The sequence below is a fragment of the Natrix helvetica genome (genome assembly GCF_964273705.1).
Source record: "Natrix helvetica genome assembly, chromosome: 5".
Taxonomy (NCBI): Eukaryota; Metazoa; Chordata; class Lepidosauria; order Squamata; family Natricidae; genus Natrix; species Natrix helvetica.
Genome location: NC_138551.1, coordinates 42,046,356 through 42,073,605, shown reverse-complemented (window position 1 = coordinate 42,073,605; position 27,250 = coordinate 42,046,356). Strand labels below are relative to the sequence as shown.

General features: G+C 39.2%; 1 protein-coding gene across 2 annotated transcripts; it reads right to left on the bottom strand.

The window, feature by feature from the left end:
- Positions 1–625: 625 nt before the first annotated feature.
- ATG4B (autophagy related 4B cysteine peptidase) lies at positions 626–26,770 on the bottom strand. 2 transcript variants are annotated; one of them, XM_081954780.1, is made up of 13 exons: positions 26,639–26,770; positions 23,542–23,640; positions 22,676–22,747; positions 21,647–21,745; positions 20,719–20,820; positions 16,257–16,329; positions 13,772–13,851; positions 13,047–13,243; positions 11,900–11,978; positions 9,336–9,481; positions 8,463–8,519; positions 5,760–5,853; positions 626–2,190 (listed from the first exon to the last, which is right to left on the bottom strand). In XM_081954780.1, exons 1-13 carry the CDS (start codon positions 26,646–26,648, stop codon positions 2,117–2,119), a joined length of 1,182 nt encoding a protein of 393 aa, XP_081810906.1. In that variant the 5' UTR covers positions 26,649–26,770; the 3' UTR covers positions 626–2,116. The 2 variants fall into 2 exon arrangements, with proteins under 2 accessions (XP_081810906.1, XP_081810907.1); XM_081954781.1 differs by lacking the exon at positions 26,639–26,770 and adding an exon at positions 26,435–26,533.
- Between the last annotated feature and the right edge of the window lie 480 nt (positions 26,771–27,250).

The following is a 27,250-nucleotide window of genomic DNA, read 5'->3' as shown; positions in this document are numbered from 1 at the left end:
CGCAGATGTGCGCGACCCTGCATACACCATGCCCCCCCACATAAGCATGCGTGGCCCCCATGCATGCACACACAGCTCCCTGCATGCCCCTACTTCCATGCATGTGTGTGCGGCTTCCCCGCATGTGGCCATGCACACGCGCCCCTCGCATCTGCGTGGGGCCCCTGCACGCACCCCGTACATGCATGGCAGAGACCCGATAACTAGCTGGCTGGTGGCGCACTCGTGTGGTGGAGCTGAACTAGGGCAACGGTTCGCGTGCCTACAGAGAGGGCTATGCCATAGGTTCACCATCAAGGGTTTATAGAATTCGTAGGTAATTAGGATTTGTTTTTAATTGTGTGTGTTCCATTGTCTGTCTTGAAAATTCCTCAAGGAATTATTTGGTTATAAGATACAAATCTGCAGAGACATATGCAAGGAACTGCCTTATTTTCCTTCCTCTTTTTGGTACTTCTTTTATATGAATTATATATCTGATTTACATTTAATGTGTTTAAATTATGTATTCAAATGTTAAATTTTGTGTGTAGTTTTTGCTACTATGTTCTTCAAATTCAATTTTTGTCCCCCAATTATTAAAGGGAGAGGCTTGGTGCGGAAAAAAGTACCAGGAATACAAAAAGCCTTTTTAAATTTGTTTTATTCAGATACAAATTGAAAGCAGTTGATGAATGAAACACAATCCGACCATGCTCTTCTTCCAAAAGAAGGAGAAGCACAGCAAGCTATAACAATGACAAATAAGCAACATGGCTCGAATTTGATTTCTAGTAGCTAAATAGGCAACTGGACCTACTGTATGCAGTTACTTTATAGATGGCTATAGTACCATCTGTAGTTTGACAGTTCTGCTTATAAATGCAGGCAAGAATGCTTTGTAAACATATTTGCCACTGCAACATCCATTGATTGAGCTAATGCTTGGAACTGATGGGGTTCTTGCCAGCCATTCCTATCTTTTAGAAACAAAGGAACTCTTCTGCTATTTTGGAACACAATAGGCTGGAAATCCTGGCCAGAAAGCTAATCATCTGGGGGACGCAGAATTTGCTCTAAGTTTCTTTAGAATTTCATATTAAGAACTGGAACAAATGAAAAACAAAGACACAAAATATAAATAGCCTTGTGTAGTATTTTCAAAAAAGGGAAGATGAGCACACACCTTTGGCCTAAAATTGTGATTTAAAAATAGCTGTTAACGCAAGATTTATGTTCATGTGCAGTCTAAACTTTATTAAAAGGAGGAATCAGAAGTACTTTCGATTTGTGAGCTAATGGATGTTTTCACCTCATTTTATTAAATAGCAGCCATATTTTAATACAAAATAGAAAAAGGTCCAAATGAAAATTAGCTATAACGAAGCAAAATCTGAATAACACCATTCTGTTTGTGCATACTATGACAAGAGTCAAGTGAGTAACAGAGTCTTCCATATTATATAGTGATGTTCTCTTGTCATCTTTAGAACATATGTTAACATGTTCCGTATGATATGCTCTTGTGATTGCTAGAATGCAGACCATTATATTTTTAAAAATAAATTGCAACATTGAAACCAAAAGTATGGAAGCACTGTATTGGAGAAAATCTAAAGTACAAGTTGGAACATTTGGTGCAGTCAATCTTGAGAGAGTTTATGGCCCCAAATAATTCAGAATATGGCCTGCTAGTTAGGGAGACATAATGCAGAGACATGTCTCACAGCTGTTATGCTGGTTTTCATTTCACACTATAAAAATGGGAACAGAAGTTAATAAGACCCCCTAATAATAGAGAGACTTAAGCCAAACACTCCGAAGGGCTTTTACTATTATAGTCAAGCCTTTGTGCCTGTTCCTATGAAAATAATTTCCAGCTCCTAGGAAACTTTGCATCCAGTTCCCGTGGATATCCTTGCACTGAGAAAGTAACTAAAGCTATTAAGGCCTTAATGACGACCCGTTTTCTTGATCCCACTGCAAAAATCCACTCTGCTCCAAGGTTGCACAGAATGCTGGGGTAAATGGGAGGCAAGGATGTCAACAAGCACCTATGAAAGCTGGTAGCCCGAGGCTCTCCAAGGAGCTCCCCTCCCCCCTCAACCCAAATTGGCAGTTATTGTCGTTTCTTTTGTTAGAGTGATAAGATTTCAAAATCTTCATCCTCTGAATCAAAGAATCTTTCCAATCTGTCTGCATCAGAAGAATCTACAAGAGACGAATGATTTATATGCTTCGGTATTACATTTAGACTGTTCCCACAACACATTTAATCATAATTAAATATAAACTATATTTATAAATATAAATATAAACTATGCAAAACACCAGCTGTGAGAATCTGAATAATAAAAACACTAGGCAATGCCAGATAGTTTTTACTTTACTTTACTTTTATTTAGATTTTTATACCGCCCCCTCTCTCCAAAGGTTTATTATTTTTAGCAAATGCATACAGTCTATAGTAGTTCAATTTGTATCAGCCAAAGTACATGGGCAGAATGATTGCTTAGCCTTCCTTATCTATTTTCAGATATTTTTACAGGGATAAAAAGCTAAAGTACAGCAAAAATCCTGCAAGAGCAGCTCCTCTTTGCAGGATTTAGAAGTAATTGTTTTATTTTATTTCTTTATTTATTTATTTATTTATTTATTTATTTATTTATTTATTTATTTATTTCGATTTATCAGTCGCCCCCTCTCCGCAAAGGGACTCGGGGCGACATACAATTAAATCAAAATGCAAGTGTGGCATGGAGGAGGTGACATCAATATTTGACAGTCAAATACAAATGGAAGCCACTAGGTTCAAATAAATAACAATAAATTAAAACAGTTAAAACCCCAAAATTTACGTTGTCTCCCATCCAGACCCGTACGGCTTCCAAACACCGGGACATCACTTCGACGGCCTCGTTGGGGTGGTTTGGGGTGGAAATGTACAGCTGTGTATCATCAGCGTACAGATGGTATCCCACCCCAAAACCACAGATGATCTCGCCCAGCAGCTTCATGTATGCATTGAACAGGAGAGGTGAGAGGACCGACCCCTGCGGCACCCAAGTGAGCGGCCTCAGGGTCGACCTCTGCTCCCCTGCCAACACACATTGCGTCCGGTCGGAGAGGTAGGAGCGGAACCACCGCAACACGGTGCCCCCTACCCCCAACCCCCCCAGCCAGCGCAGTAGGATACCATGGTCGATGGTATCAAAAGCCGCTGAGAGATCTAATAGGACCAGGATAGAGGAGCAGCCCCTATCTCTGGCCCTCCAGAGATCATCCACCAACGCGACCAAGGCCATCTCCGTGCTATGCCCGGGCCGGAAGCCGGACTGGCGCGGGTCTAGATACTCAAATTCCTCCAGGTGACGTGGGAACTGCTGAGCTACCACACTCTCTACAACCTTTGTTAAAAAAGGATAAATCACTGCATTTTATGAAACAATAACAATGTAGTGAATAAGGAGGATGACTCCCAGGGCAGAAGACTTGCCTCACCAAATGTGAGTCCAGGAGAAAAAAAATGTTTTGAGAAAATGCTTCAGACAGCCACCATCTCCAATTTGTATGAAGATAAAAGGGAGGGAAGATCTGTTAAATCTTCAGGATTCTGTTACTATAGCTCGGGGGGTGTCAAACTCAAGGCCCACAGGCCGGATGCGACCTATGAGGTGCTTAGATCTGGCCCGGAGGGATGCCCTGGAAATAGTGAAGGACCAGCCCGTAGTGCCTCTGCCAGCAAAAACAGAGCCCAGGAGGACTATGTGTGCCCCTCTGGGTTCTGTTTTTGCTGGCAGAGGGCTGCAGGAGGAGCCCCAGCCCTGCCTAGGCCACCACAGGTGCTCCCAACATGAGTAGCATTGAGCTGGCCACGCCCACCCTGGCCATGTCCACCCGGTCCCCCTAGGGTCAAACAACCCTGATGCGGCCTTCAATGAAATCTAGTTTGACACCCCTGCTATAGCTGTTCTGATAAAAGTAGCTTTAGATCTGCATAATGTTTGTTTCATAGTCTAGTTATCTGATACAGCTGACATTAGAATATTATAGTATGGAACTGCATCTAAAAACAATCCCAATGATTTTTAAAGATCAAATATCAATTTTGAAAACTGGTATCTTTCTTAGGCAATAAAAAATATCTCCAAATATTAAAACTCCTTTATTTAGTTCTTGAGAATGTGGTGGCACAGCAATTTCCACGACACCTTGACGAATCCGAATATCTAGACCCACGCCAGTCCGGCTTCCGACCCGGGCACAGCACAGAGACAGCCTTGGTCGCGCTGGTTGATGATCTCTGGAGGGCCAGAGATAGAGGTTGTTCCTCTATCCTGGTCCTATTAGACCTCTCAGCGGCTTTTGATACCATCGACCATGGTATCCTATTGCGCCGGCTGGAGGGGATGGGAGTCGGAGGCACTGTTTTACGGTGGTTCGGCTCCTACCTCTCCGACCGGTCGCAATGTGTGTTGACGGGGGGGGCAGAGGTCGACCCTGAGGTCACTCACTTGTGGGGTGCCACAGGGGTCGGTCCTCTCACCCCTCCTGTTCAACACATATGTGAAGCCGCTGGGAGAGATCATCCGTGGTTTTGGGGTTGAATACCATCTGTACGCTGATGATACTCAGCTGTACGTTTCAACCCCAAATCACCCCAGCGAGGCTGTCGAAGTGATGTCCCGGTGTTTGGAAGCCGTCGGGGTCTGGATGGGGGACAACAGACTCAAACTCAACCCCTCCAAGACTGAGTGGCTGTGGCTACCGGCATCTCGGTTCAGTCAGCTGACTCCAACGCTGGCCATAGGGGGCGAACAACTGCCCCCTGTGGAACGGGCGCACAATTTGGGCGTCCTCCTTGATGCCCGGCTGTCAATGGACGACCATGTGGCAGCCGTGGCTAGGGGGGCGTTCCACCAGGTTCGCCTGGTGCGCCAATTGCGCCCCCTTCTGGACCGGGATGCCCTACGCACGGTCACTCATGCACTGGTGACGTCTCGCCTGGACTACTGTAATGCTCTCTACATGGGGCTTCCCTTGGGACGCGCACGAAGACTGCAGCTAGTCCAGAACGCAGCCGCGCGGGCAGTCATGGGGAGTACTAGGTACTCCCACGTAACACCGCTCCTGCGCGAGCTGCACTGGCTACCTGTGGTCTTTCGGGTGCGTTTCAAGGTTTTGACCACCATCTTTAAAGCGCTCCATGGCATAGGGCCTAGTTACCTGCGGGATCGCATCCTCCCACATACATCCCTGCGGCCAATTCGCTCTCACAGGGAGGGGCTTCTCCTGGTGCCGTCCACTAGGCAATGCCAACGGGCGACACCAAGGAGTAGGGCCTTCTCTGTGATGGGCCCAACCCTCTGGAATGACCTCCCCCCCGACATTAGAACCACCACTGACTTCCGCTCCTTCCGGCAGAAACTGAAGACTCACCTGTTCCGACTGGCTGGTCTGGCATAATTCTTAACGTCTACCTCCTGGCATATATATTTCCTACTGGTTTTTTAGGGGACTTAATTTTATAAGACACTGGGGTTTTAAACTTTGTATATTTTATATTATTTATTTAGCAATTACAGTTCTGTCTCTTTTATCCTCCTCTTATTTATGTATTTATCCATTTAATAATTTTTAATTGTTATTATGTATGATGTTTTTGATATGGACTGTACACCGCCCCGAGTCCCTTTTGGGAGAGGGGGCGGTCTAGAAGTGCTAGAAGTGCTAATTCATACAGCGTTCATTCCTTCTATAACCAAATAAATGAACATTACCTGGAGTGAGATTCAAGACATCAGGACTAGAGAAGTGTGAAGGCTGATGTTCTATTAGTTCAAACATGGGAAGGGCTCCTCTAATCAGTGACAACTGTTAGAAATGTATTAAAAACAGTTATACTCCTTTGCTATTTCTAGCGGTATTGAATATTTGATATAAATAATGCACCTTCAGCTCACAGTTTCACTTATAGAACAAATTATTTTCCAGTCTTTATGATTGTAAAGACTTGCTTAAAATGTGTGAATGCACAGCATATAGCAATACTAAAAAATGTTCTTCTGAAAAGTATAGTAGTTTTACATATTTGGTATAATTCTCTTCAGCTTCCAACAATAAAAAAGAACAAAATAATAAAAACACAGGAAAATATACTGTATTTGAGAATAGAATATACACAGTCCCACTTAAGGAACACAAATTAATGCAGCCGGCAAGACAGCAACTTTCAAGTGAGATTTGAACCCAAGGAGGGGCAAATTTATAGTTTAATTTCACTGTTTTTCATTACATTCATCTATCCTTAACTTGTACAAATTTGAATACTATATATTTTTGTGTGCATTTTCCCCTAACATGCAGAGTTGCAAATGCAATTTTCTTTAAAGATGCATTGTTGTATTACAAATTGCCTCTAAAATGAGAATTAGTGCAGATGCTGGAAAACCAGGAATTTTGTTTTTTATGTGTATTAGTGAAAAGTATGCTTATTTATATTAATCATATTTATATCCACTAGCTCACCAAGGGAGACCTATTGGATGAGTTTACTTTTTTAAACCTTTCCCCCCATTCCTCTAATGTACAATTTAGGTTCCCCTTCCTTTTTTCCACTATTGATTTAATATACAAAAGTAGGAAAGTTGTTAATGTCACAAATCAAGTCTGCATGCCTTTTAAAGAATTTAGGTCATTTAGACTTTGCTACTGTGTAATATTTTCTTGTTCCATCCTCTTTAAATACCAAAAAATGTTAGCTTCTTGAAAGCGAAAGCAATGCTAGAAGTGCTACAACTAAGCTAGTTCTCAAAGCCTCTCTAGAGATTTAAAAGCTAGTAATAATATTATTTTACTGTCTAAACAATTTCATATTCCATTGTTGAACTTTCTATCCAATTATTTTAGTGTAACCTAAAATCTATTTTGCATTTAAATACAACTGGCATGGAAATACTGTTTCTAGCACACTATCATTACATTAATACTTTAATAATAGACTAAAGGATTTCCACTACAATAGCCAGCTCTTTACCCTATTTTGCATATTTATTTTTGAAACTACATTCCCAAAGTTCCTTATGTAGGATATGACTTTAATGCGCCTTATATGAAATGCAGAAAAATATTGGGCTTTAATCTCAAGCAAATAGGATGGATAATTGTGGCTAGCTGAGGCCCTGTTGATTTTAATGAAACTTGCAAAATGACTAATTGAGATATGGTTATTTCATGTTGCATCATTTAATGCTTCAGAGTTTAGATGATTTATTTCGGGTACCTTACAGATCTCATGATTTCAAGCAGAAACTTGGGAGAATATCCTGGTGATCATGTGAGCAGTTCTGTTGAGTACCTGGTGCTCACTGGCAATAGGGGATGATGCAGACATTTGCTGAGACCAGCCTCCCTGTATTGGCAGATGGCTCCCTAGTGGACTGAGGAGCTCCTGGTAAGTGACGAGGCCAAAGAAATGTCTGGAGTGGGTGAAGAGGAATTTATTTTCCTCTTTGAGTGTGTTGGTAGGCTATTGGCCAGTGCTCTTGTTTAAAGTAACCGGCTCTCTTCTTGGAAGGTGGTGGAAGGCAGATTTCCCACCCAGCTACTAGGACCAGTTTGCACAGTACATTACACATAAAGTTAGACATTACAAATTCAATTTCCTGTTTTTTAAACATTTCCCCCTCTTGTCTCTTCATGAAAGGGTGGAGTTTCTGTGGCTTAGATGGCCACCCCATGCCCATTCCTGGTTCTTCTACAGATCTGTCCTTTCTGAAAGAAACTCCCATCTTCCCTCTTTAATAGGCTTTCCTAGATTCAACCATTTTTGACAACTTTCACCCTGACTCCAAAAAGGAAAGATTTATTAGAGGGCAATTATATAGCACCCTCCAAGAGGAGGATTATCTGGATCCTTTGAAAACATGGGACAAAACCAGCATTGATTTCTTACATAAACAATTAAATAATTCCATGGTAAATCTTAGATCTTGTTTACCAGATGCGTCAAGATAACAGAAGTACTTTTATTTGTACATTTCCCATATTTTATCACTTTAAAAAAAAACAATTATTCCAATGGATAACTCCGAAGGAGATAAAACATTGTCAATATCAAATAAAGTTGTCAGTATCATATAAGTCCAATAAACCAGCCATAACCATAAAGCCCACAGATTCATCTATCCTACAATAGTAAAATATACAATAGTATAATTAGGCAATCCAGAAAAGCTGTCTCCTCTAAGAAAGATATCCAACAGAGCTAACATAAGATGACATTGGCAATAGATATCTTGACAAGATTGGTAGACATTTAAAAATAACTCATTTTATCCTAACTCTTCCAAATGCATTTACACACACACACACACACACACACACACACACACACACATCAGATGTTGCCCTAGTCATACATTCTGACCATTTTGGGGGTTTGTTTGTTTGTTTGTTTTTTACAAAAAAAGCTACATACAAACCTTCTTGATTTGCTGGCACCAGTCACTGAAGTCTTCTTCTTTCTTGCAGAAGAATCCCTATAATGGCAATATTTTTATTATTCTAAAACAGATTCAAATTAAGTAGACCCCTATTAGATAAGTCATGACTCTTTCTCCTCCAGCATTCAGTATTGCAGAGTGGCCAATAGATGTATTTGGAAAGCTCACAAGCTTGTACTTGGAGGACAATATGAATTCCCAGTAACTATATTTAAGACATGCTGCTTATGATTCCATCCACATCAGTAGGCATTGATAATCTCATTGTTCATCAACTTGACCAGTTTCCTCTAAAACCACCCCAACATATTGCCTTTATATTTACAAGGAGAACATTCTATATTTAGTTAGATTATGTGTGAAATTATGTCTGTCCTGAATCTCCCTACATTAAATTTCAATGGATGATCTTTACTTGTAATATAGTAATATAATGTAAAGAATATGGCATCTGACCATTCATTTGTCTAGACTTCTCTAGGATACTTGTCTCTCTTCTGTTACTCCGTAATCTAAAAGCCTCAACTATTGTAATCTGGAAATAATTATTTCTCATGCTTCAGAACAGGAATATATTTAATTTTATGATGAAAAGGGAGAGCACAACAGAATACCTTCATAAAGAGAGGAATTGGTAGCTAACTAGAGCAGGGGTCTCCAACCTTGGCCACTATAAGACTTGTGGACTTCAACTCCCAGAATTCCTCACCCAGGTTCACTGGCTCAGGAATTCTGAGAGTTGAAGTCCACAAGCTTTAAAGTCGCCAAGGTTAGAGACCCCTGAACTAGAGGATTGTCCGAAACCAGGAAACTTCCTTGATAGGAAAGTGAACTTCAGGTATTCATACTCACTACTGCAATAGAAGGATCCAGCTCTGCAATGCTCATTCTGCAAGGCGGATGCTGGCAATGAAAACTTTCATCAGAGACGTGGCAACTGTCTACAGGATCCACTGCAGACTGAGTAGTGTGTGGGTCAAGATAGATTAGTTCTTCACCTAAATAAAGATCAATGGAAAGATCATGGATCTACAAGCACCTTAGTATTATCAGTAAACTCGATGTGAGACATATCCATTGGAAACTTATAAGAACAAGCTGCTTTGGAGAAGGTCACTTTACAATTGACCAGTGCCTCATACTTGAACATCTTACTGAGAAATATAGCCCCCTGAATAGTATCTCAGCCCCGCCTTTATCTTGATTCCATGTCTCAGACAAAACTATCACAAAAGGTGTATAATACCACCACTGCTCGCTGACTTATTTTTTATTCATGAACCGCAATAAAATATTCTAATACTGTATGTCATTGTGAAGGATATCTGACAGTACCCCATTCCAGCTGCCAACACTGTAAAACAAAACTGCACATCAGCACCTCTTATAGTCAAACTGCACTCAAACAAAGTGGTAGATTGGCTTGACAACCTGAATTTTCAACCACTGAGAATGTGCAGACCACAGTAAATTACTGGCTGACGTAAACTCGTCTTCCACCAGGTTTAGGATAGATTTCAAAGCAAGTAGAAGCAAGCAAATTCACAACTTTTTGCTCCTATGACTTTCTCTCTCCTACCTAATTCTATTTATGTTATGAACAAGTAACAGTAATAATTAAGAAGCAACTGTTTGTTATAGATCAGTGATGGCGAACCTATGGCACGCGTGGCACGTGGAGCCATTTGTCAGGACACGCGAGGCACTTCCCTGTCAGCTGGCAGCGCGCATGTGCGCGCTGGCCAGCTGAATTCACCCTTTTTTAAAGCCATTTTTCGCCCTCCCCAGGCTCCAGAGGCTTTATAGGAGCCTGGGGAGGGTGAAAAGAGCCTCCCCCACACCACCCCTGGAGGCCCTCCGGAGGCTTCATGAGCTTCCCTGATGCCTTCGGAGCGCTCAAAACGACCCTCCGACTTCCGGTCTGCTCGGAGGATCATTTTGAGCACTCCAAAGGCTTCAGGGACCGTCCGGAGGCTTCCCTGAAGCCTTCAGAACACTTAAAACGACCCTCCGAGCAAACCGGAAGTGACTTCCAGTTTGCTCGGAGGATTGTTTTGAGTGCTCCGAAGGCTTCAGGGACCGTCCGGAGGCTTCCCTGACGCCTCCGAAGGGCGTCCAGGGGGGCGGGGGAGGCTGTTTTCGCCCTCTCAAGGCTTCTATAAAGCCTCTGGAACCTGGAGAGGGCGAAAAAAGCACGTAAAAATGGTGGGTTGTGCCTGTAGTGCACGCATGTGCACTGGGAGGGGTCACGCATTGCATTATGGGTGCGGCACGCCCGCACACGACCCCCCTGCGCTCCCCCCACTTATGGCACGCGAGCCAAAAAAGGTTCGCCATCGCTGTTATAGATCATCAAATCAATGCAGGCAATACATCTCAGTTTCTCATGGCTAATAAGAGATATATGAAATATCTGGTAAATGTTCTAACTCAGAGAAGTGTTTTCATTCCAGCCTTATATAATGTTCTTCCCTCAGCATTGCTAGAAGATGTAAGAAGATACCCTATCTGCCAGTACTCTGCCCCTGGACTTAGAACAGGTTGAAGTTTTCTTATACTGACATTTCCGCAGGACTTACTCCTCTTTTGAACAACATAATGGGATTTAGTATCATGTACAAATCCTGCTTTTTGACCTTGTTCTGGCAGTTGTTAAGTGAATCATTGGTTGTTAAGTGAACCTGGCTTCTCCCATTACTTATATTACTTATGGTTGTTAAGTGAACCTGGCTTCTCCCATTACTTATATTACTCTCCCATTACTCCCTATTACTTAAGCCAGCTGGGAAAGTTACAAATGGTGATATGGTGCCAGGACAGTGGAATTGTCATAAATGCATGCCAGTTGCCAAGTGCCCAAATTTTGATCACACGACAATGGGGATGCATCAGTAGTCTTTAAGTGTGAAAGATGGTCATAAATCACTTTTTAATGTGTCACTGTAAGTTCAAAGGCACTAAATGAGTGGTTATAATTCGAGGACTACCTCGAATTGTGGTCATGTGTAATTCTGTGTTACGAGGAAACCTGTTATATAATCTTAATAGTCTCCAAAAATACAGGTTAAAGATTGTCAAACCACTTTATCATAGTACAGACTGGAAACAAAGTTCAATATATTTTTGCATGATCATGTAAGATGTCACCTTTTTACAGATCAAAGTCTGAGAGAATACAGATTTTAGGGATGACTATGTTTGAACAAAAACAGATGTTTCCTACATACTATAAATATAAACTTAAGACTCCCTATGGTGCTTCCCCTTAAGAATACTTCAAGATATGTCAATAAATAGCACTAAGCTTTGTTCAGCCTCCATTCACAGCAGCTAGTTTGCACCTGAGAAAATGGTTTGAAATATCTTATAAACCCATATTCATTAATATGTTCAGCATATATACAGCTTAAACTTACCAACATATCCAATGAAATAATGAGCACTATTGGGTTTTCCTCCAATCACACCTAAGGACTGAGGCATCATAAAACAATGCTGCAAAGTAATATATGCACAATTAATCACAGTGGAAAACAACACCATCACAATAAAGAGCATTACACAGTTATTCAGAATATTTTTTTTTTACTCATATCCACTGAACATTCAAACAAGTTACTTCAGCACTGGGCATTTTTAAGACAAAAAAGAAAGGGGGAAGCCATTTACAGTGCAATAGTTTTCATGAAATAACAGTGTCAAAACTACTTTATATAATTTGTAAACTCCAACAAAAGGTGACTGACAAAGGTAGCATGAAATGATGACTGGCTCCTTACACACAATACCACCATCACAATTTTATGCATAATATTTACTCAAAACTAAGCCCTATTCTCAGGAAAAGATTTATACAAGTTTGTAGTTTAATCATTAGTCAATGAAGTCACACTTGTTCAGAATTAGCTCGGAGAAAAATATATGAATTATTAAATAGAACTAGGGTGATTACAAATATTCATTGGGTACCTGCATATTTAAATCACTGCAACAACCACTAAAACAATTCTACCTATTCAGAATGAGCTGCTCTAATAATGAGAGTTCTGGATAGCACAGTTGAACATGTAGATCATGTATTTCAAACAATGGTGAAATTCAAAAAAAAAATCCCTACTGGTTCTGTGGGCATGGCTTGGTGGGGGTGGACTGGTGTGTGTGTGTGTGTGTGTGTTTCGGTGGGTCATGTGACCTGGTAGGCATGGCCAACTCTTTTTTTTTAACTTTTTTTAGCAATTTAAACTAAAAAATGCTTTAAAAAAGTTCTGATGATCAGCTGTACGACAACAGCTGTGCCCTGTGATCATTGGAACTTTAAAAAAACTTTTTAAAGCATTTTTCAACTACTGGTTCAGGCGAACCAACCTGAACCGGTAGCATTTCACCCCTGATTTCAGACATTCTGAGCCTTATAAAGAATTTATCTTGGCATGCTATTGCATTCACAGTTAACACTGTTAATTATGAATATGAATATATTCATATGAATATGGACCAGAATTAAAAATGCATACACCAAACCATATGGTTTCAGACATCCAAGTGGTTAAAATTATTTCATACCTTTAGTGTTTCAATATAGGCTTCATTGATGTCTGTGAGACCAAGGCGAAGAGGTATCAGCAGCACTAGTGGCTTCCAAAGCAATAAACTGTCTGTAGATACATCTCCATCTGGATAACCATTGGAAAGAAAATCTGATTCTGCAGAAGGAAATGCTGAGGCTCCAAGGCCTGGACAGTTGGGCTTGCATAACCTTCCTGCCAGATAAAAAAAATCAGCAGAAATAGCCTTGGTTATGCCCATATAGTCTAATTTGCTGTTGAATAGCAAATGGAATTACATACAGTAATACATACATATTACTTACATCTATTATTGCTAATATAAATTTTTATTTTATTGTAATGGAAATATTTATAATCAACATTTCAAAGCCTGGAAGCAGGTTCTTCCATTACATTCTGTTGCTACCATAAAGCTGCAAAAGTAAAACTTTTCTTTTTCATAAGTAGAAAAGATCTTTAGCTTTGAGAGCTCAACAATTCAGTTTTACCAGACATAACAATAAATACTGAAATATAAAATTGCACTATTTCAGAAATCCATCTCTAAGAATAGTACCAATAAAAACTTACTCAAACCAATCAATTACACATCTGATACACAGCTGCGGGCATCCAGTAAACCTAACAAATGTCTTATGACTCTTTAAGCCCAATTATCTTAAAAATCATATCCCTTCAACAATAGGCACATACTTTTATAAACAGTACAATGATACTTACTTATTTCCTCTATCACAACAGTATTGTCCATGGCTATGTGTACTGCCAAAGAACTCCACATATCAAATGTGGCAAGTTTTCTAAGGACAAAAATTAAAGACTAAGGTATTTAAGTGAATAAGGTACACATTTAAGAGATCTAGAAATTTGCCAAGGGAAATCACATCACCTGGATCAGTATCAATGAATCAACACAAAATCTCAAGTTTTAATCTGTCATATTTTTAATGAAGTACACAAAATGGTAACAAAGTTACAAAGAGGATATAAATATGTATTACAACATTACCTGCATTCTTCTTTTCCATGCAATTTCATAATACTTAATTTTTTATCATTTTGACCAACAGAAAAGAAAGAGCTTATAGAGAAAAGAACTTTCTACCTATGATAATATGTTTTTGTTATGGTCATTCAAAGTACTTAACTCCTGATGAGATGCAGTTTACTTAGCAGTATTTTGAAAAAGATTTCTCAGTACCTTTTCCAGAACTCAATTCTGCCTCTTCCGAGTCTAGCATTAAGTACTATACCAAATTTGTTCTATCTGTAATGCTGTCAATACTCATTTATACAATGCAATTGATGTATGCAAAGCTTTTTTAAAATAGAATAATTATATTTAAAATTATAATAATTATAATAATTATATTCTTTTAAAGTATTTTTGAGCTAAAAATATTGTTTTCTTCATTAGTCAAAAACTTATTTCCTGCTTATGTGTATGTATGTGTGTGTGTGTGTGTGTGTGTGTATGTATATGTATATGTATATATATATACATATACATACACAGCTCAACTGATAAGGAGGCAAGCCTGTGGCTTAGTGGCTAAGACTTCTGCCTAAGATATAATACAGCCCAGGTTCAAATCCCAGTAAGGGTATGGCTAGCTGATGCGAGCTAATTAGCTCGAAATAGATCTATACTAGTCTCCCTTTATTTATTTATCAGTACAAATACAGCACATATATATATATCTGTATATATATCTGGTTGTCCCCTATAGGATTAGGATGCTGAATCAGGTAAGTCTTTGGCCTGCTCCAGCAGGGCACAGAGCAAGGGGTGAGAAATGGAGGCAAAAGAAAGGTATAATTCAATATTATATTAATTATATTAATTAATATTAATTAATATTAATTCAATATTATATATGAACTTCATTTTGTTGAAGTTTCATTCAATATTGGTCTCAGTAGCTTTTCTAGAATTCTTGGAAACAGTGAACTATATGGAATATACATATTGGTAGCATTTTGAAAAGTCATTCATTCTGGAGTTCAATAAATTGCTCAGACAACTACATTTCAAGGCACCACATAAACAATAAGGGAAAGCTAAGCATAAACTTATGAAAATTGACATAATATTTGGCATAAATTCCTCTAGCACGAAGACAGAATAAATGAATATCATGAGACAGAGACCCTGCTGATATCTAATTCAGAGTCTACAAGAAATAGTATCTCAGTAGATTGATGACAACTATAGCTTCAAACTGTGAATGATCTTTGCAGCAGTCTTCATGTTGGCACTAATTAATATAGAAGACAAAGTTGAATCTTCTAATCCTTTCCCCACCAAACAGGTCCATTCCCAAGGAAAAGCCTTGCAATACAGTATCATTTTATTTTTACCCAGAAAGGCTGAAATGGATATACCAGACGGCACCTTCAACTTCCAGCTATCGTAAACCCTTCAACAAGTTACTGTAGTCAACAATATCAAAATTCACAGAAAGATCCAACAGAATCATATTCCCCATTTCACTCTTTTCTAGCAGTCACCACATGTAAACCGAAGAGGAAAGGTTCAAGGAAAACTGACTCATTTAAATACTCCTGAAATTGCAATGCTACTGTCTTCTTCACCAGTTTGTCTTAATATAGAACATCAGATACTTCTGAAGCTTATTAAAATCTATTAAGTCTAATTATGGCCTTTGAAGCAAAAGCCTCATCTTTTTTTCCTGTAAGGTTACAGACAATTCAACATGCAAAAGAAGTATTACTGATTTGAGTATTACTGATCTATCATTGGCAGGATAGAACTGTTTGAGGCTGAGGAACATTTCTTTAGAGAAGTAGTAATATTAACAGAATGAAAACCTGTATCCACGTCCTCACAAAACAAGTAATGAAACTAATTCAGACAGATATTAATAGAAAATGTGATAGATTGCCTAGGTATAGCTCTACCTTAAGTAACATCAAGCTTAGCACAAAGCTGAGCAAATACAGCTGCAAAGAATAATATTAATAGCTCAGGTGATTTGGGGGCACACAAGCTAGATCAACTGGAAGATCTACCCACAAACTCTAGAAATATCCCATGGAATTTAGTATCCCAACACTAGATACAGAATTTTGGAGGCATACTGAGTAGAAAATCAATTTTAACATTTCATTGGGATAGGTAATTTAACTGCTTTATTTTATATAGTATCTAAAACCATAACTGTTGGAGCTACTGAATACTTACTTAAGTACTTGTGCAACTGTATTTGGTCCATACCATTGGCCTATGGATTTGCCTTCTCCAACTCCCATCTGGGCTGCAACAAACACATTATAATTGATCCATAGTATCATTCAAGGCTACTTCTCAATCCCTTAAGAAACTTAATTGGACAAGTATTTAGACTGCTTAAGAGTATTGAACTAAAGTCCTATTAAAAATGTGAAATGTTTCAAATAATAACATACCTATCCAGCAAAGTAGTAGGTTCATAAACATTGGAGAAAGGTACTTTAGTAATTTTTTGGAAGGTCATACATAAAAATTCATCGGGGAAAATCTTTCTACCCTGTCTAGAATAAGGAACCACAGGCTTCAAAACAAAAACCAATAATTCCAGGCAGATTAATCTATTGCAATGTTTTTCAACCTTAGTAACTTGAAGAAGTCAGGATATCAACTCCCTGAATTCTGGGAACTGAAACACACACATCTTAAATATGCCAAGGTTGAGAAACATTGATTTATTGCCATCCCTTGCTACTATAAAATCATTATGTTCTTTAGGGCAAGAACTTTTTCTTCAAGGAAGATTTTAAAATCTGATCTCTGAGATGTCTGGCAAAGTGATGACCTTGCTGAGTGAACATAGCTGAAAAATGTTGGCCTTTTTCATTTGTTAAAATATGGAAGACGTTTAATGATTGGAAATATATAATGGAAGTCTTGCAAAGATGTCATACTTTAAAAAGTGTAAAATAAGTAGTAATGCCTTATTTTGCCACTTTTTGGTGCAAACTGGGGGCTATACATTTCAGATTATGAGTTTTATGTCAATGGCTCAGGACAATGGTGCAGGACAAAGCCTATTTTGAGAGATGCAAAGAATGTACACTTTGCACTGAATAGAAAAGTAATAGAAAGGTAACTTCTCCCTTTAGTATCTAGACACAGAGTATGTTTTCCTGTATTCTCCATTAATTCCTTTAAGATAAAATGCCACCTTTTCTCATTATAGCTCCTTAAGCTCTTTAGTCACTTATATTTCTTTGTGATTGCTAGTAAAGTTGCAATGCAAATTAAAATCTCAAGCAACAGTTTTTTTAAAAAAATGATTCTTGTAGCAAGAGATTATCTTCCATAGAGAGAGAAAAGAGACACAAAAGTAGACAAAAAGAGGCTTAGATAATAAAAGTCGCTTTAACAAAATTATTAAATAACTATTTTGAACAAATTGCTGGTTTAAAATGAATCTTAACCAAAACGTCTGCTGTACATTTTTCAAAGAGTTTCCTATCTAGAACTAAGAGAAAAGGGAAAGATATAAAAATCTGAATGAAGGTGATCTGATTCGTACAGAGGAAATGGTAATATAGTACATATTGGGAAGTGAAGGAAAGATTTCACTTTGGATCAACAGAAAAAATGAACTGCAACTTCTAGCCATTGTAAATGCATATAAAAGTAATTATACATTATTTCTTATTAAATAAAGTTATATGGCCACCCTTGTATCAGAAGAAACTCTGGGAGCAAACAAAGTATGAAAAGTATTAGAATGCAACCTCCAAAAGAAGGGATGGAAAATGTTTGTGGTCTCTTTGAGGGGCATGAATATTTGCTGAAAGAAGCAAAAATGGATATGTATAAGAGTGTTGTTATATGGAAGTTACTTTGGGGTATGTCTGCAACACCATAAACATTAAATTGAATGCAGGGGGATTGGGATGTTTAAGAAGTATTTGTGGAAAACAAAAAGAGATAGTTAGTGCCTAGGATGAATGAATGCTAAATGAATATGAATTGAGCGCAAGGAAGAAATATGGACTGAACACATAGTGAGCACTATACAAGAAATATGGTAAGGTAGTTTCATCATGTAGAGAGAATGACTGAAAGTCAAATTTTAAGACAAATAAATAAATTGTGGCCGTATTGAAGGGAAGAGGAAAAATGGCATCGGATGAAACAAATAGGATTCTCTAAAAGAGTTGAGAACTTTAAAGAATGAAATGCATGAAGCAATGCTTGGATATGATGGAAGCAAAGGTTGTATAAAAGTTGTTTCTCAGACTGATAAAGATTCATGTAATCTTTATGTAAAATTCAGCAACCACTATGTAAACTCTGTAACCAGCTGCAGAGTTCTCAGTTAACAGTGATGAGAACTGCCACCCCTTTGCTATATAAGATGATGAGAAAGAATGAGAAAATCTCTGTTTGGATATATAAGATAGATTCATTCTAAACTGAAAACTAGTTCTAATGCAGCAATTCTTGTGGGGATTTTTTATTTTAATAAATTTTGCTAAAGATACCTCTGAATTTGTGATTGGGAAAGAAGTATTTTCAGCAGCCATAAGCATAACAAGTTTTGTAAGGAGAGAAGGATATGAAGATGTATAGTGAAGCATATTAATTCCTTTGTTAGATACATTTTTTTCCTTTCCCTAGCTCAGGTTTTTAATTACCTTGGCTTAGTATTTCCTATTCCCTTGTTTCAGTTTGTTTAAACTGCTTATCTTGAAAGGGATTAAAGTAGGGTACATGTATGTATGGTTTATATACCATATATACTTGAGTATAAGCCGAATTTTTCAGCCCACTTTTTGGGCTGAAAAATCCACTTCGGCTTATACTCCAGTGAACAAAAAAAAAAAAGAACACCGAGGCTTCGGTGCTTCCGGGATCGCTCCCACCCCCTCCGCCACCTTCCTACTGGCTCCCACGGCCTCATGGCTCCTCAAAAGCACGGCGAAGAAGGAGGGGGCAGGGGTAACACACCCTTCCCTCCACGCTGCTGGCGCCCTTGCTTTATTTGAGTGCATCACTGCTGCTTTCCTTTCTCGTCCCCACTTATGCCATTCTGAGTCCTCGCTTTCCTTGCCCTGTGCGCGTTTTGTATTTTACGCCCGTCTGCCCGCCGCTGCAACGCCACCACGTCCTCCCGCTCCGCCTGGAGCGCCCCGGGAAGCTGGCGGCGCTGCGCTCCATCTGCCCGCCGCTGCAACGCCACCGCGTCCTCCCGCTCCGCCTGGACCTTTTCCCTCTCCATGCTGGCCTCCTGCCTTCCTCCCGAGGAGGAGCTCGAAGGGCAGCGGGAAAAGGCTCGACTGAAGGGAAGCAGGTGCCGCGGGGGTGGGAGGCGCACCGGGGGCTTCGGGAAGGCGCCAGCTTCCCGGGGCGCTCCAGGCGGAGCGGGAGGACGCGGTGGCGTTGCAGCGGCGGGCAGACGGAGCGCAGCGCCACCGGCTTCCCGGGGCGCTCCAGGCAGAGCGGGAGGACGCGGTGGCGTTGCAGCGGTGGGCGTAAAATACAAAACGCGCACAGGGCAAGGAAAGCGACGACTCAGAATGGCATAAGTGGGGACGAGAAAGGAAAGCAGCAGCGATGCACTCAAATAACGCAAGGGCGCCAGCAGCGTGGAGGGAAGGGTGGGGAACACAATTGCCCGGTCTTATCGGTGCTCCCGGGGAAGAAGGAAAGATGGGGCAGGTGAAGAGGGATCTACCTCCTTCTTCTTCTGGCTTCCCCCGAACTGGAAACAAAGGAGGAAGAGGAGGCAGCTCCCCGCAGACAGGTGCAGCCTTAAGAGCAGTAGCGATGCCATGGCTTCCCAACAGCGCCCTTCAATACCTCCCGTCTACCTGCTAGCGGCCGTTATCCACGCCACTTTCCCGGCCCGAATTGGGCCGGGCGGCGGCCAATCCAAAAGCAAGCTCCTAGGCAAAGCGTTCTGGGAAATGTAGTCTCCCTCTCGTTATCCCTCAACACGCCGCCTTTCTCCCTTCAAGAGAGAAGAGCTTTTTATTTGATGATCTGTATTACAAGAGGATGCATGAATAGTGAGTGAGCCTCTTTTCCACATGCCTCAATTAAAGCAATTTTATTGTTATCTACCTGTATTTTTATTTTTGAAATTTACCGTGAGCTGCTGCATTTCCCAGCCTCGGCTTATAGTCGAGTCAATAACTTTTTCCAGTTTTTTGGGGTAAAATTAGGGGTCTCGGCTTATACTCGAGTCGGCTTATACTCAAGTATATACGGTAAGTTATAGCTGAAGGCAAATTGAAGTGTTAGCTTATTGTATTTTATAATCCATAGAACAAAATTTCTTTAGGATTTCTTCTCCAACACAAAATGTAGAAACTCTTTTAAATAATAAGGGTGGCCCTATGTGTTGTTTGCACAGTTCATAAGGGGAAAATATAGACACACTCACATCTGAAGGCAAGTTCTATTAAACTCCATGGAATTTATTTCTAATTTGTATAGCAGTTGGCCATTACACCATTAAGTTTTATTCGGAAATGCCTGTCCCTAGATAACCTAGATCTATAATAGAAAAAAATGAAAGGCTGGAACAGTTTCTACATTACTATTTCCCTAACTCAATTTCCAATAATAAAACACGGTAATTTATACTATGTTTGCAAATGAACATATTCTCACACTTTATTACCTATAGTGCTAATAATCATCTTACCTATTTGGTGGATTGAGTAGTAACTGTCCTTTTTATCAATGAAAGCATTGAGAACATTGTAATAGTTGTCTGTCTGTTTCTTCCCTTTCATCCACCTCCAATCTAAGAAACAGAAGGCAATGTTAAAGGGGGAAAAAAGAAAATACAATTGCCACCCTTATATTTTCAAGGTATTTATACCTTTGGTATTTATACCAAAATAATCAGCTTGCTTTAAAAGGATCTTTTCTAATACAAAGGTTGATGATTATAGTCTGAAACTGATTGAAAAGATAACTTCAAAAACAATCTGCATGTAAAATGACAAATACTTTTCTGCTTTTAGTTTTATTGTATTTCACAGTCAACTCCATCAATATTTAATTTTTATGGGAAAATGTATGTACAAAATATACTTTACACTGCAAGAAGTAAATAAATTGATCTGTCATCAAACATAGCCCTTTTAATCATGAGAAGAATTGTCATCATATTCGTGCTGGTGGTACTTCCAGGGTGAAAGGATTAGCCAGTGATATCACCATTGCTTAGGGTTCACCCGGTTGGGGTCCCCATTAATGGGCCCACTAAAGTGGTACCTATTTATCTACTCGCGCTTTTACACACTTTCGAACTGCTAGGTCAGCAGGAGCTGGAGTGAATGACGAGTGCTCATCCCATCACAAAACAGCACTCGGCACTTAAATATGGAGTTGCTGATTGTCAACCCAGTGTTCTAGCCCATGTGAGTCACCATGTCCCCCAAGGAAAGAGTTATACATTTTGAAGGAAATGATGCTACCAAGGGGAACTTGGAATATTTGTAAATAGACCTGCTTTGTTAGGCATTCCTTTACAGTGAAAAACACCTTTATGAAGGATCTTGTGTTATCTGAATACAAAGAGTATCAAGATTTTGCATTATAACCATCACAGTAATGTGACTTACCTCTGCTTAAGTGCCTGCCAACCAAAGCCTGGGCAAAAATCATCTGGCCACATCTTAGCATACAACCCCAACCAGTGTCAGATGTCGGACCTGTTCCCCCTGCACAAACAGATCACATAAGCCAAGCTTTTTGATAAGTAATCACTAATAATTTTTATGATGTACCTGAATAGGATCGGAGGCCAGAAGTCAAAATAGGGTTGTACATATAAATATGCTGATCTGATATTACGCCCCTCTGAGTATAAGGGAACACGCAACTACAAGTAGTCCTTGACTTACGACCACAAAGGAGCCCCAAATTTCTGTTGCTAAGTGAAACATTTGTTAAATGATTTTTCCCTCATTTTACAACCTTTCTTGCCACAGTTGTTAAGTGAATCAGTGCAATTGTTAAGTTAGTATCATGATTGTTAAGTGAATCTGGCTTCCCCGTGGACTTTGCTTGTCGGAAGGTGATCACATGACCCCAGGACCCTGTGACTATCATAACTATGAGTCAGTTGCCAAGTGGCCGAATTTTGACCACATGACCATGGAGATGCTGCAACAGTCAAGTGTGAAAAATGGTCCCAAATCACTTTTTTCAGTGTCGTAACTTTGAACAACCACTAAATGAACTGCAGTAAATCATGCACTACCTGTAGTGTTATATCCTATTGAGTCTAAGTAATATTTTGCTTCCTTTTCTTGTGTTGTTGTCTATTCAGCAACTCAGTAAATTAGAGAGGAAAATAAAGAACATAAATATAAATACACATTTTAGGACAATGTTATTAAATATAAATTCATATGTATATGGTTATAATCCTGTTAAAATTTCCTAACCATTTCAAAAGATACAAACATCTATTCCCAGATATTAATGTTATACATGAATAATTAATTTATTTCTCGCTAATCTCCTAACCAACAAATATGCCAGACCAATATTCCAACTGGCTTCTTTAGGTTGTAAAGAAATCCAATTTTTAGAAATAAATATGCACCATTTCCTCAACAATCTGGAAAACAGAAACTGGTGCTTACCAATGGCTGGAAACCCTTTTCTATATGTAAACCAAAGACGAGAAGTCACATCCAACAAAATATCCTCTTTCTCTAAAAGGATGAAAACAACAATTCAATACACTTGCAGAACTTAGATTGCATGGTTTCAATGATAAACGTTAATAGAAATACATTCATTTTTAATTAGGGTTGTTCAACATTTAAAGTTAAGAATAAGGTAAAGGTAAAGGTTCCCCTCGCACATATATGCTAGTTGTTCCCGATTCTAGAGGGCGGTGCTCATCTCTGTTTCAAAGCCAGAGAGCCAGCACTGTCTGAAGATGTCTGCGTGGTCATGTGGCAGGCATCACTAAATGCTGAAGGCTCACAGAATGCTGTTACCTTCCCACCAAAGGTGGTCCCTATTTTTCTACTTGTATTTTTACATGCTTTAGAACTGCTAGGTTGGCAGAGCTGGGACAAGTAACGGAAGCTCACCCCATTAAGCGGCACTAGGGATTCGAACTGCCGAATTTCGATCGACAAGCTCAGCGTCTTAGCCACTGAGTCCCTAAAATTAAGATTAGTATGGCACATATAAAAGAGTAAATCTTTTGTGATGTATTTTTTTGGGGGGAACACTTCAATATCTTTTGGATGTCTCTCTCATATCAATAGAAAAAATAGAAAACCATCTAGCATTTATTATCTTCAAAATACGGGCTTTCTCTGAAAGATTCAGCAGAAAGCAAGGTCTTTGTTAGGATGGCAGAGCTGGTCCAGAATAAGATCAGAAAACTGGCCCTTACGTGCATTCTAAGGCATGTCAAATGTATAAAAAGACAGCAGACTTCAAGTGATGGTATAGAATCATAAAGCCCTTGAAATATTAGCAGAAGAAATACCTGTGAGTGCGCTGTATTTTCTTCCCAGGATCCAAACAGGCTCTTTGGTTTCTGGGAAGTCTTCATACTCAAACCTGAGAGTATCATAAGTGAGAGTAGCTGTTCAAAACAAAGAAAGACAGTAGTCTCAAATACTTTTCAGGATCTGCCATTCAAAATACAAAAAAAAAAAAAATCCTTCAGAAAATTTACCAATGTAAAACTGTTTTTAGATGATGAAAAAGTAGCAATTATGCTCCAGGTTCTAACATCAACAACAGAGGCAGAAAACATTGTGTCTTAATTAAACTTAACATGGTTTTCCTTCCCACAGACATTTTCTAAAATAGGGGGGGGCGGGGGGAAGGCTGAGATGATTATTGTAGGTCTGATCCAATTCTATTTTGAAAATTAGCACCTTATCAAATGCCAGTAATAACCATTTTCTTCATGTTATGAACTGAAATAACAGCCTTAATTTCTCACCTTTTGTTCGGAGCATACAGGGATCACATGTATACGCTTTCTGCAATAAAAGCATCACTCTGTAGAGCAATGATTCAGTACTATGACAACAATTCACATACTACTTCACTAAAACTACATTTGGTTCCTTGCCTGCCTTCAAGTGACCTTAATAGTAATGGAATGGGTTACTAGCAAGAAGCATCAGACGGAACACGAACCTTCTACTTAAGCTCCAGGTTCAATATTCTTCTCAGCATCTTTAAACATCAGGCCCCGCCTTGCCAAAATCAAGACTGGTATAAATATGTGCAGATGTTCAAGCATAAATGGCATGGGATAGATGGGAAGTCTTCTTAATAGTAGCACCCATGCCTTAGAATCAGTTTCTTCTCTTGTTATATTCGGCTCTTTTCATCTTTTCATTTTACAACCTCTTAAAACTATTATATTTCATTCTGCCAATACAGTAGAATATTTGTAGCTCAGGTTTGAAATGAGAAGTCCCTGGTGCTCTCTGAGCTTGGTTTTTTTTTCTTGCGGAAGTTTCATTACCAAAAGTAGGTAAAACCATCATGGTCACTAGCACTAATGATGTTACCTAGTTTTGGTAATGAAACATCTGCAAGAAAACAACCCAGCTCAGAGAACACTAAGGATTCCTTATTCCACTCTGATTTAAGCCCAAGTTGACTGTGGGCATCTATTTGCTTCTTTGATTTCAGAAATTCAAGTTTGTTGTATTTACTTTTTTTTAAAAAAAAAGAACTGAGAACCAGTACGATGCACTCTAGAGTAAAGCTACATCACATCCTTCTATTTGCCTCATAGTTGTTAAATCCAAAAATTACTGTCCGGATAACCCATTCAGTTCAAATTTCACATACTCTGCAGCCTTGCCTTAGAGAACATCATGTCCCATACACCATGTGATTCAGAATGGCATTTAATGTGAGAGGTTCCAAGAAAAGACTGCTAAGCCTTTTTCTTCAGTCTAGTCATAAATACGTAACAGACAAGTTTCATTTTGCACTTGCTATGAAGTCTCAAGTCTGTTACATTCAAGACACTGTTTACATGAAGTTAAAACATTATCAATACATATATTCCAAAATTTAAATGATCAAATATCAGAATCAACATGGGAGATTAGACTGGGAAATAAAAATAAAAAGGAATGCCAAATTTTAGAACAGAACTTAAAAAGCGAGCTAATATTATTCAGTCATCTATCCTTATATAATATTAACATATATCCAAATAAAGATGGAGAGAAGGAAATGTATAAAGATTTATTCTGCTAATGGCCAAAATGACTAATGAGATGGAAACAACGTTATAGGAGCCAAGCTGGAATAAATTTATTTAAATACCTCAAACATATTTATGCAGAAGTGCATTCTACCTGGGCCTTAGTCCCAAAGTACAGTATAGCATATATAGAATTGAAGTAAAATTATAATATATGGGAATAGTATAGATATATTGTGGAAAAAGTATGTGAATTTTATATGCCTTAAAATCAATTATCAATTGTTTATGAAATATCATTAAATAAAAGAGAATTTTCAAAATTAATTCTTTAACTGGCGAGCCAGTAGTCCATGAGTTCTAGTCCTACCTTAGACACAAAGTCAGCTGGGTGATCTTGGGCCAGTCATACTCTCTCTGCCCTAAGAAGCAGGCAATGGCAAACTACTTCAGAAAAACCTCATTAAGAACCTCACTTTTTGACCAGGAAGTCATCAGATTGATTTGAAGACACCAAATTAATAAATAAATAAATAAAAATCCTTAACTGTCACTTACTAAGATGTATTTGGAAAGTTTCAATAAGAATTCAATTTGGTGTAGATCTACTACAGAACACTGCACTTGTCTTCATAATCTTATTCAGACAGCAAAACCAAGTACAGGTTTTTATATAAAATGTTTGTTTTATATATTTAAATATTTTTATCTGTTTGAGGAAAGTCAAGAAATTGATGAAAAGGAGAGTATTACCCATTTGCCTTAGAGCCTTAGTTTTCCATTTGAGCTATGGTACTTTGGTAGGTAGTTTTAAAACAGCATGATTTTTCTTCCATCACATCTCAGGTCACATAGGAATCAGTGCATTAAATTTTAACTACTTAAACAAGAACCTTGGGACCTTATCAACTTTAGAAAACTTTAAGATTATTTCCATACATCAAACCACTGAAGGACCAGCACTAAGTTTTATAAAAAATACAATCAACTAATGCTAGAAAAAAAAACCTGACAATGTACAGTACAGTCTTAAAACTGACAACCTTTGTTATAGTGGAGTTGCCTTTATTTGAAAAGAGAAGGCAAGGCAAAGTACCATATTAGCCAAATTGCTTTAGCAACTTCTATTAATCACAGTCATTTAACAAAGAAAAAAAATACCGTAAGAAAACACAGTTCCCCAGGCAACATAACTGACCCTTCATCGACCTCTCTCTTTTAGGCAATCCATGATCACAGTTCCACCGACTAGCCCAGTCCGCAATTTAGCCCTCTGCTGAAAAAACAAACCGACTCCTTCCTTTCCACACCCATTGCCCGCTACCCCAAATATAGAGAGCTGCATGTTGACCCACGCAGCTTTCCCAATTGACAACCCCCCCACAAACATTTTCCCACTCACCCGCGTCCATCCTGCCCCCGCCCTCTTAAGCTCGGGGGGCCCACGGCTGTCTCCTGACTGACACAGATCACCAAAGCGGCGCACTTTATACTTCTCATCCCATGGCGCTGCTTTCGCCCAATCACGGAATTGTTCACCACTCATCTAAGCGACGATTGGTTAGTTTCAGATGCAATGGTTTCTCCCGCTATATGGCAGGTGCCATTTTGTTGTACGGAGAGACCGATTGGTGTGCAAAGTTACTTAAATCGGCCTCGCTGTCCTTCTGAGGCAGGATTTTTTTTCGTGAATTACTCTGTACTGCTTTCTATCCCTCAGAGTAGTTTAACTGACACATGGGATTTTTCAGGGGTAGAAAGTAGAAGGGAGCCGCCATATTCTTGTACGGAATATTAAGCACCATCCACTTGACCCAATATGGCGTTCTCAAGTAATTCGCATCGTAGCGTGGTTTTAACAACATTGCCCCAACAGCAGAGTAGCTGTTCTTCGCTGCTTCTGGTTTGCTTGACAGCGAGTCAATCGGTGAGATGCAAAGGGGGGCAAAAGAGAATTAAGGAGGGTTGCGGGCGGTTGTAAGCGCCGCTCCGCTCATATACTGTGTACCACCGA

What these genes read in the sequence shown, in the direction of transcription:
- ATG4B (XM_081954780.1), bottom strand. An exon ending in CTACTCAATCCACCAAATAG is followed by an intron (nt 16,330 to 20,718) that starts GTAAGATGATTA and finishes TGTTTGTTGCAG; the next exon opens with CCCAGATGGGAGTTGGAGAA. An exon ending in TGTCTTGAATCTCACTCCAG is followed by an intron (nt 2,191 to 5,759) that starts GTAATGTTCATT and finishes CGTCTCTTGTAG; the next exon opens with ATTCTTCTGATGCAGACAGA.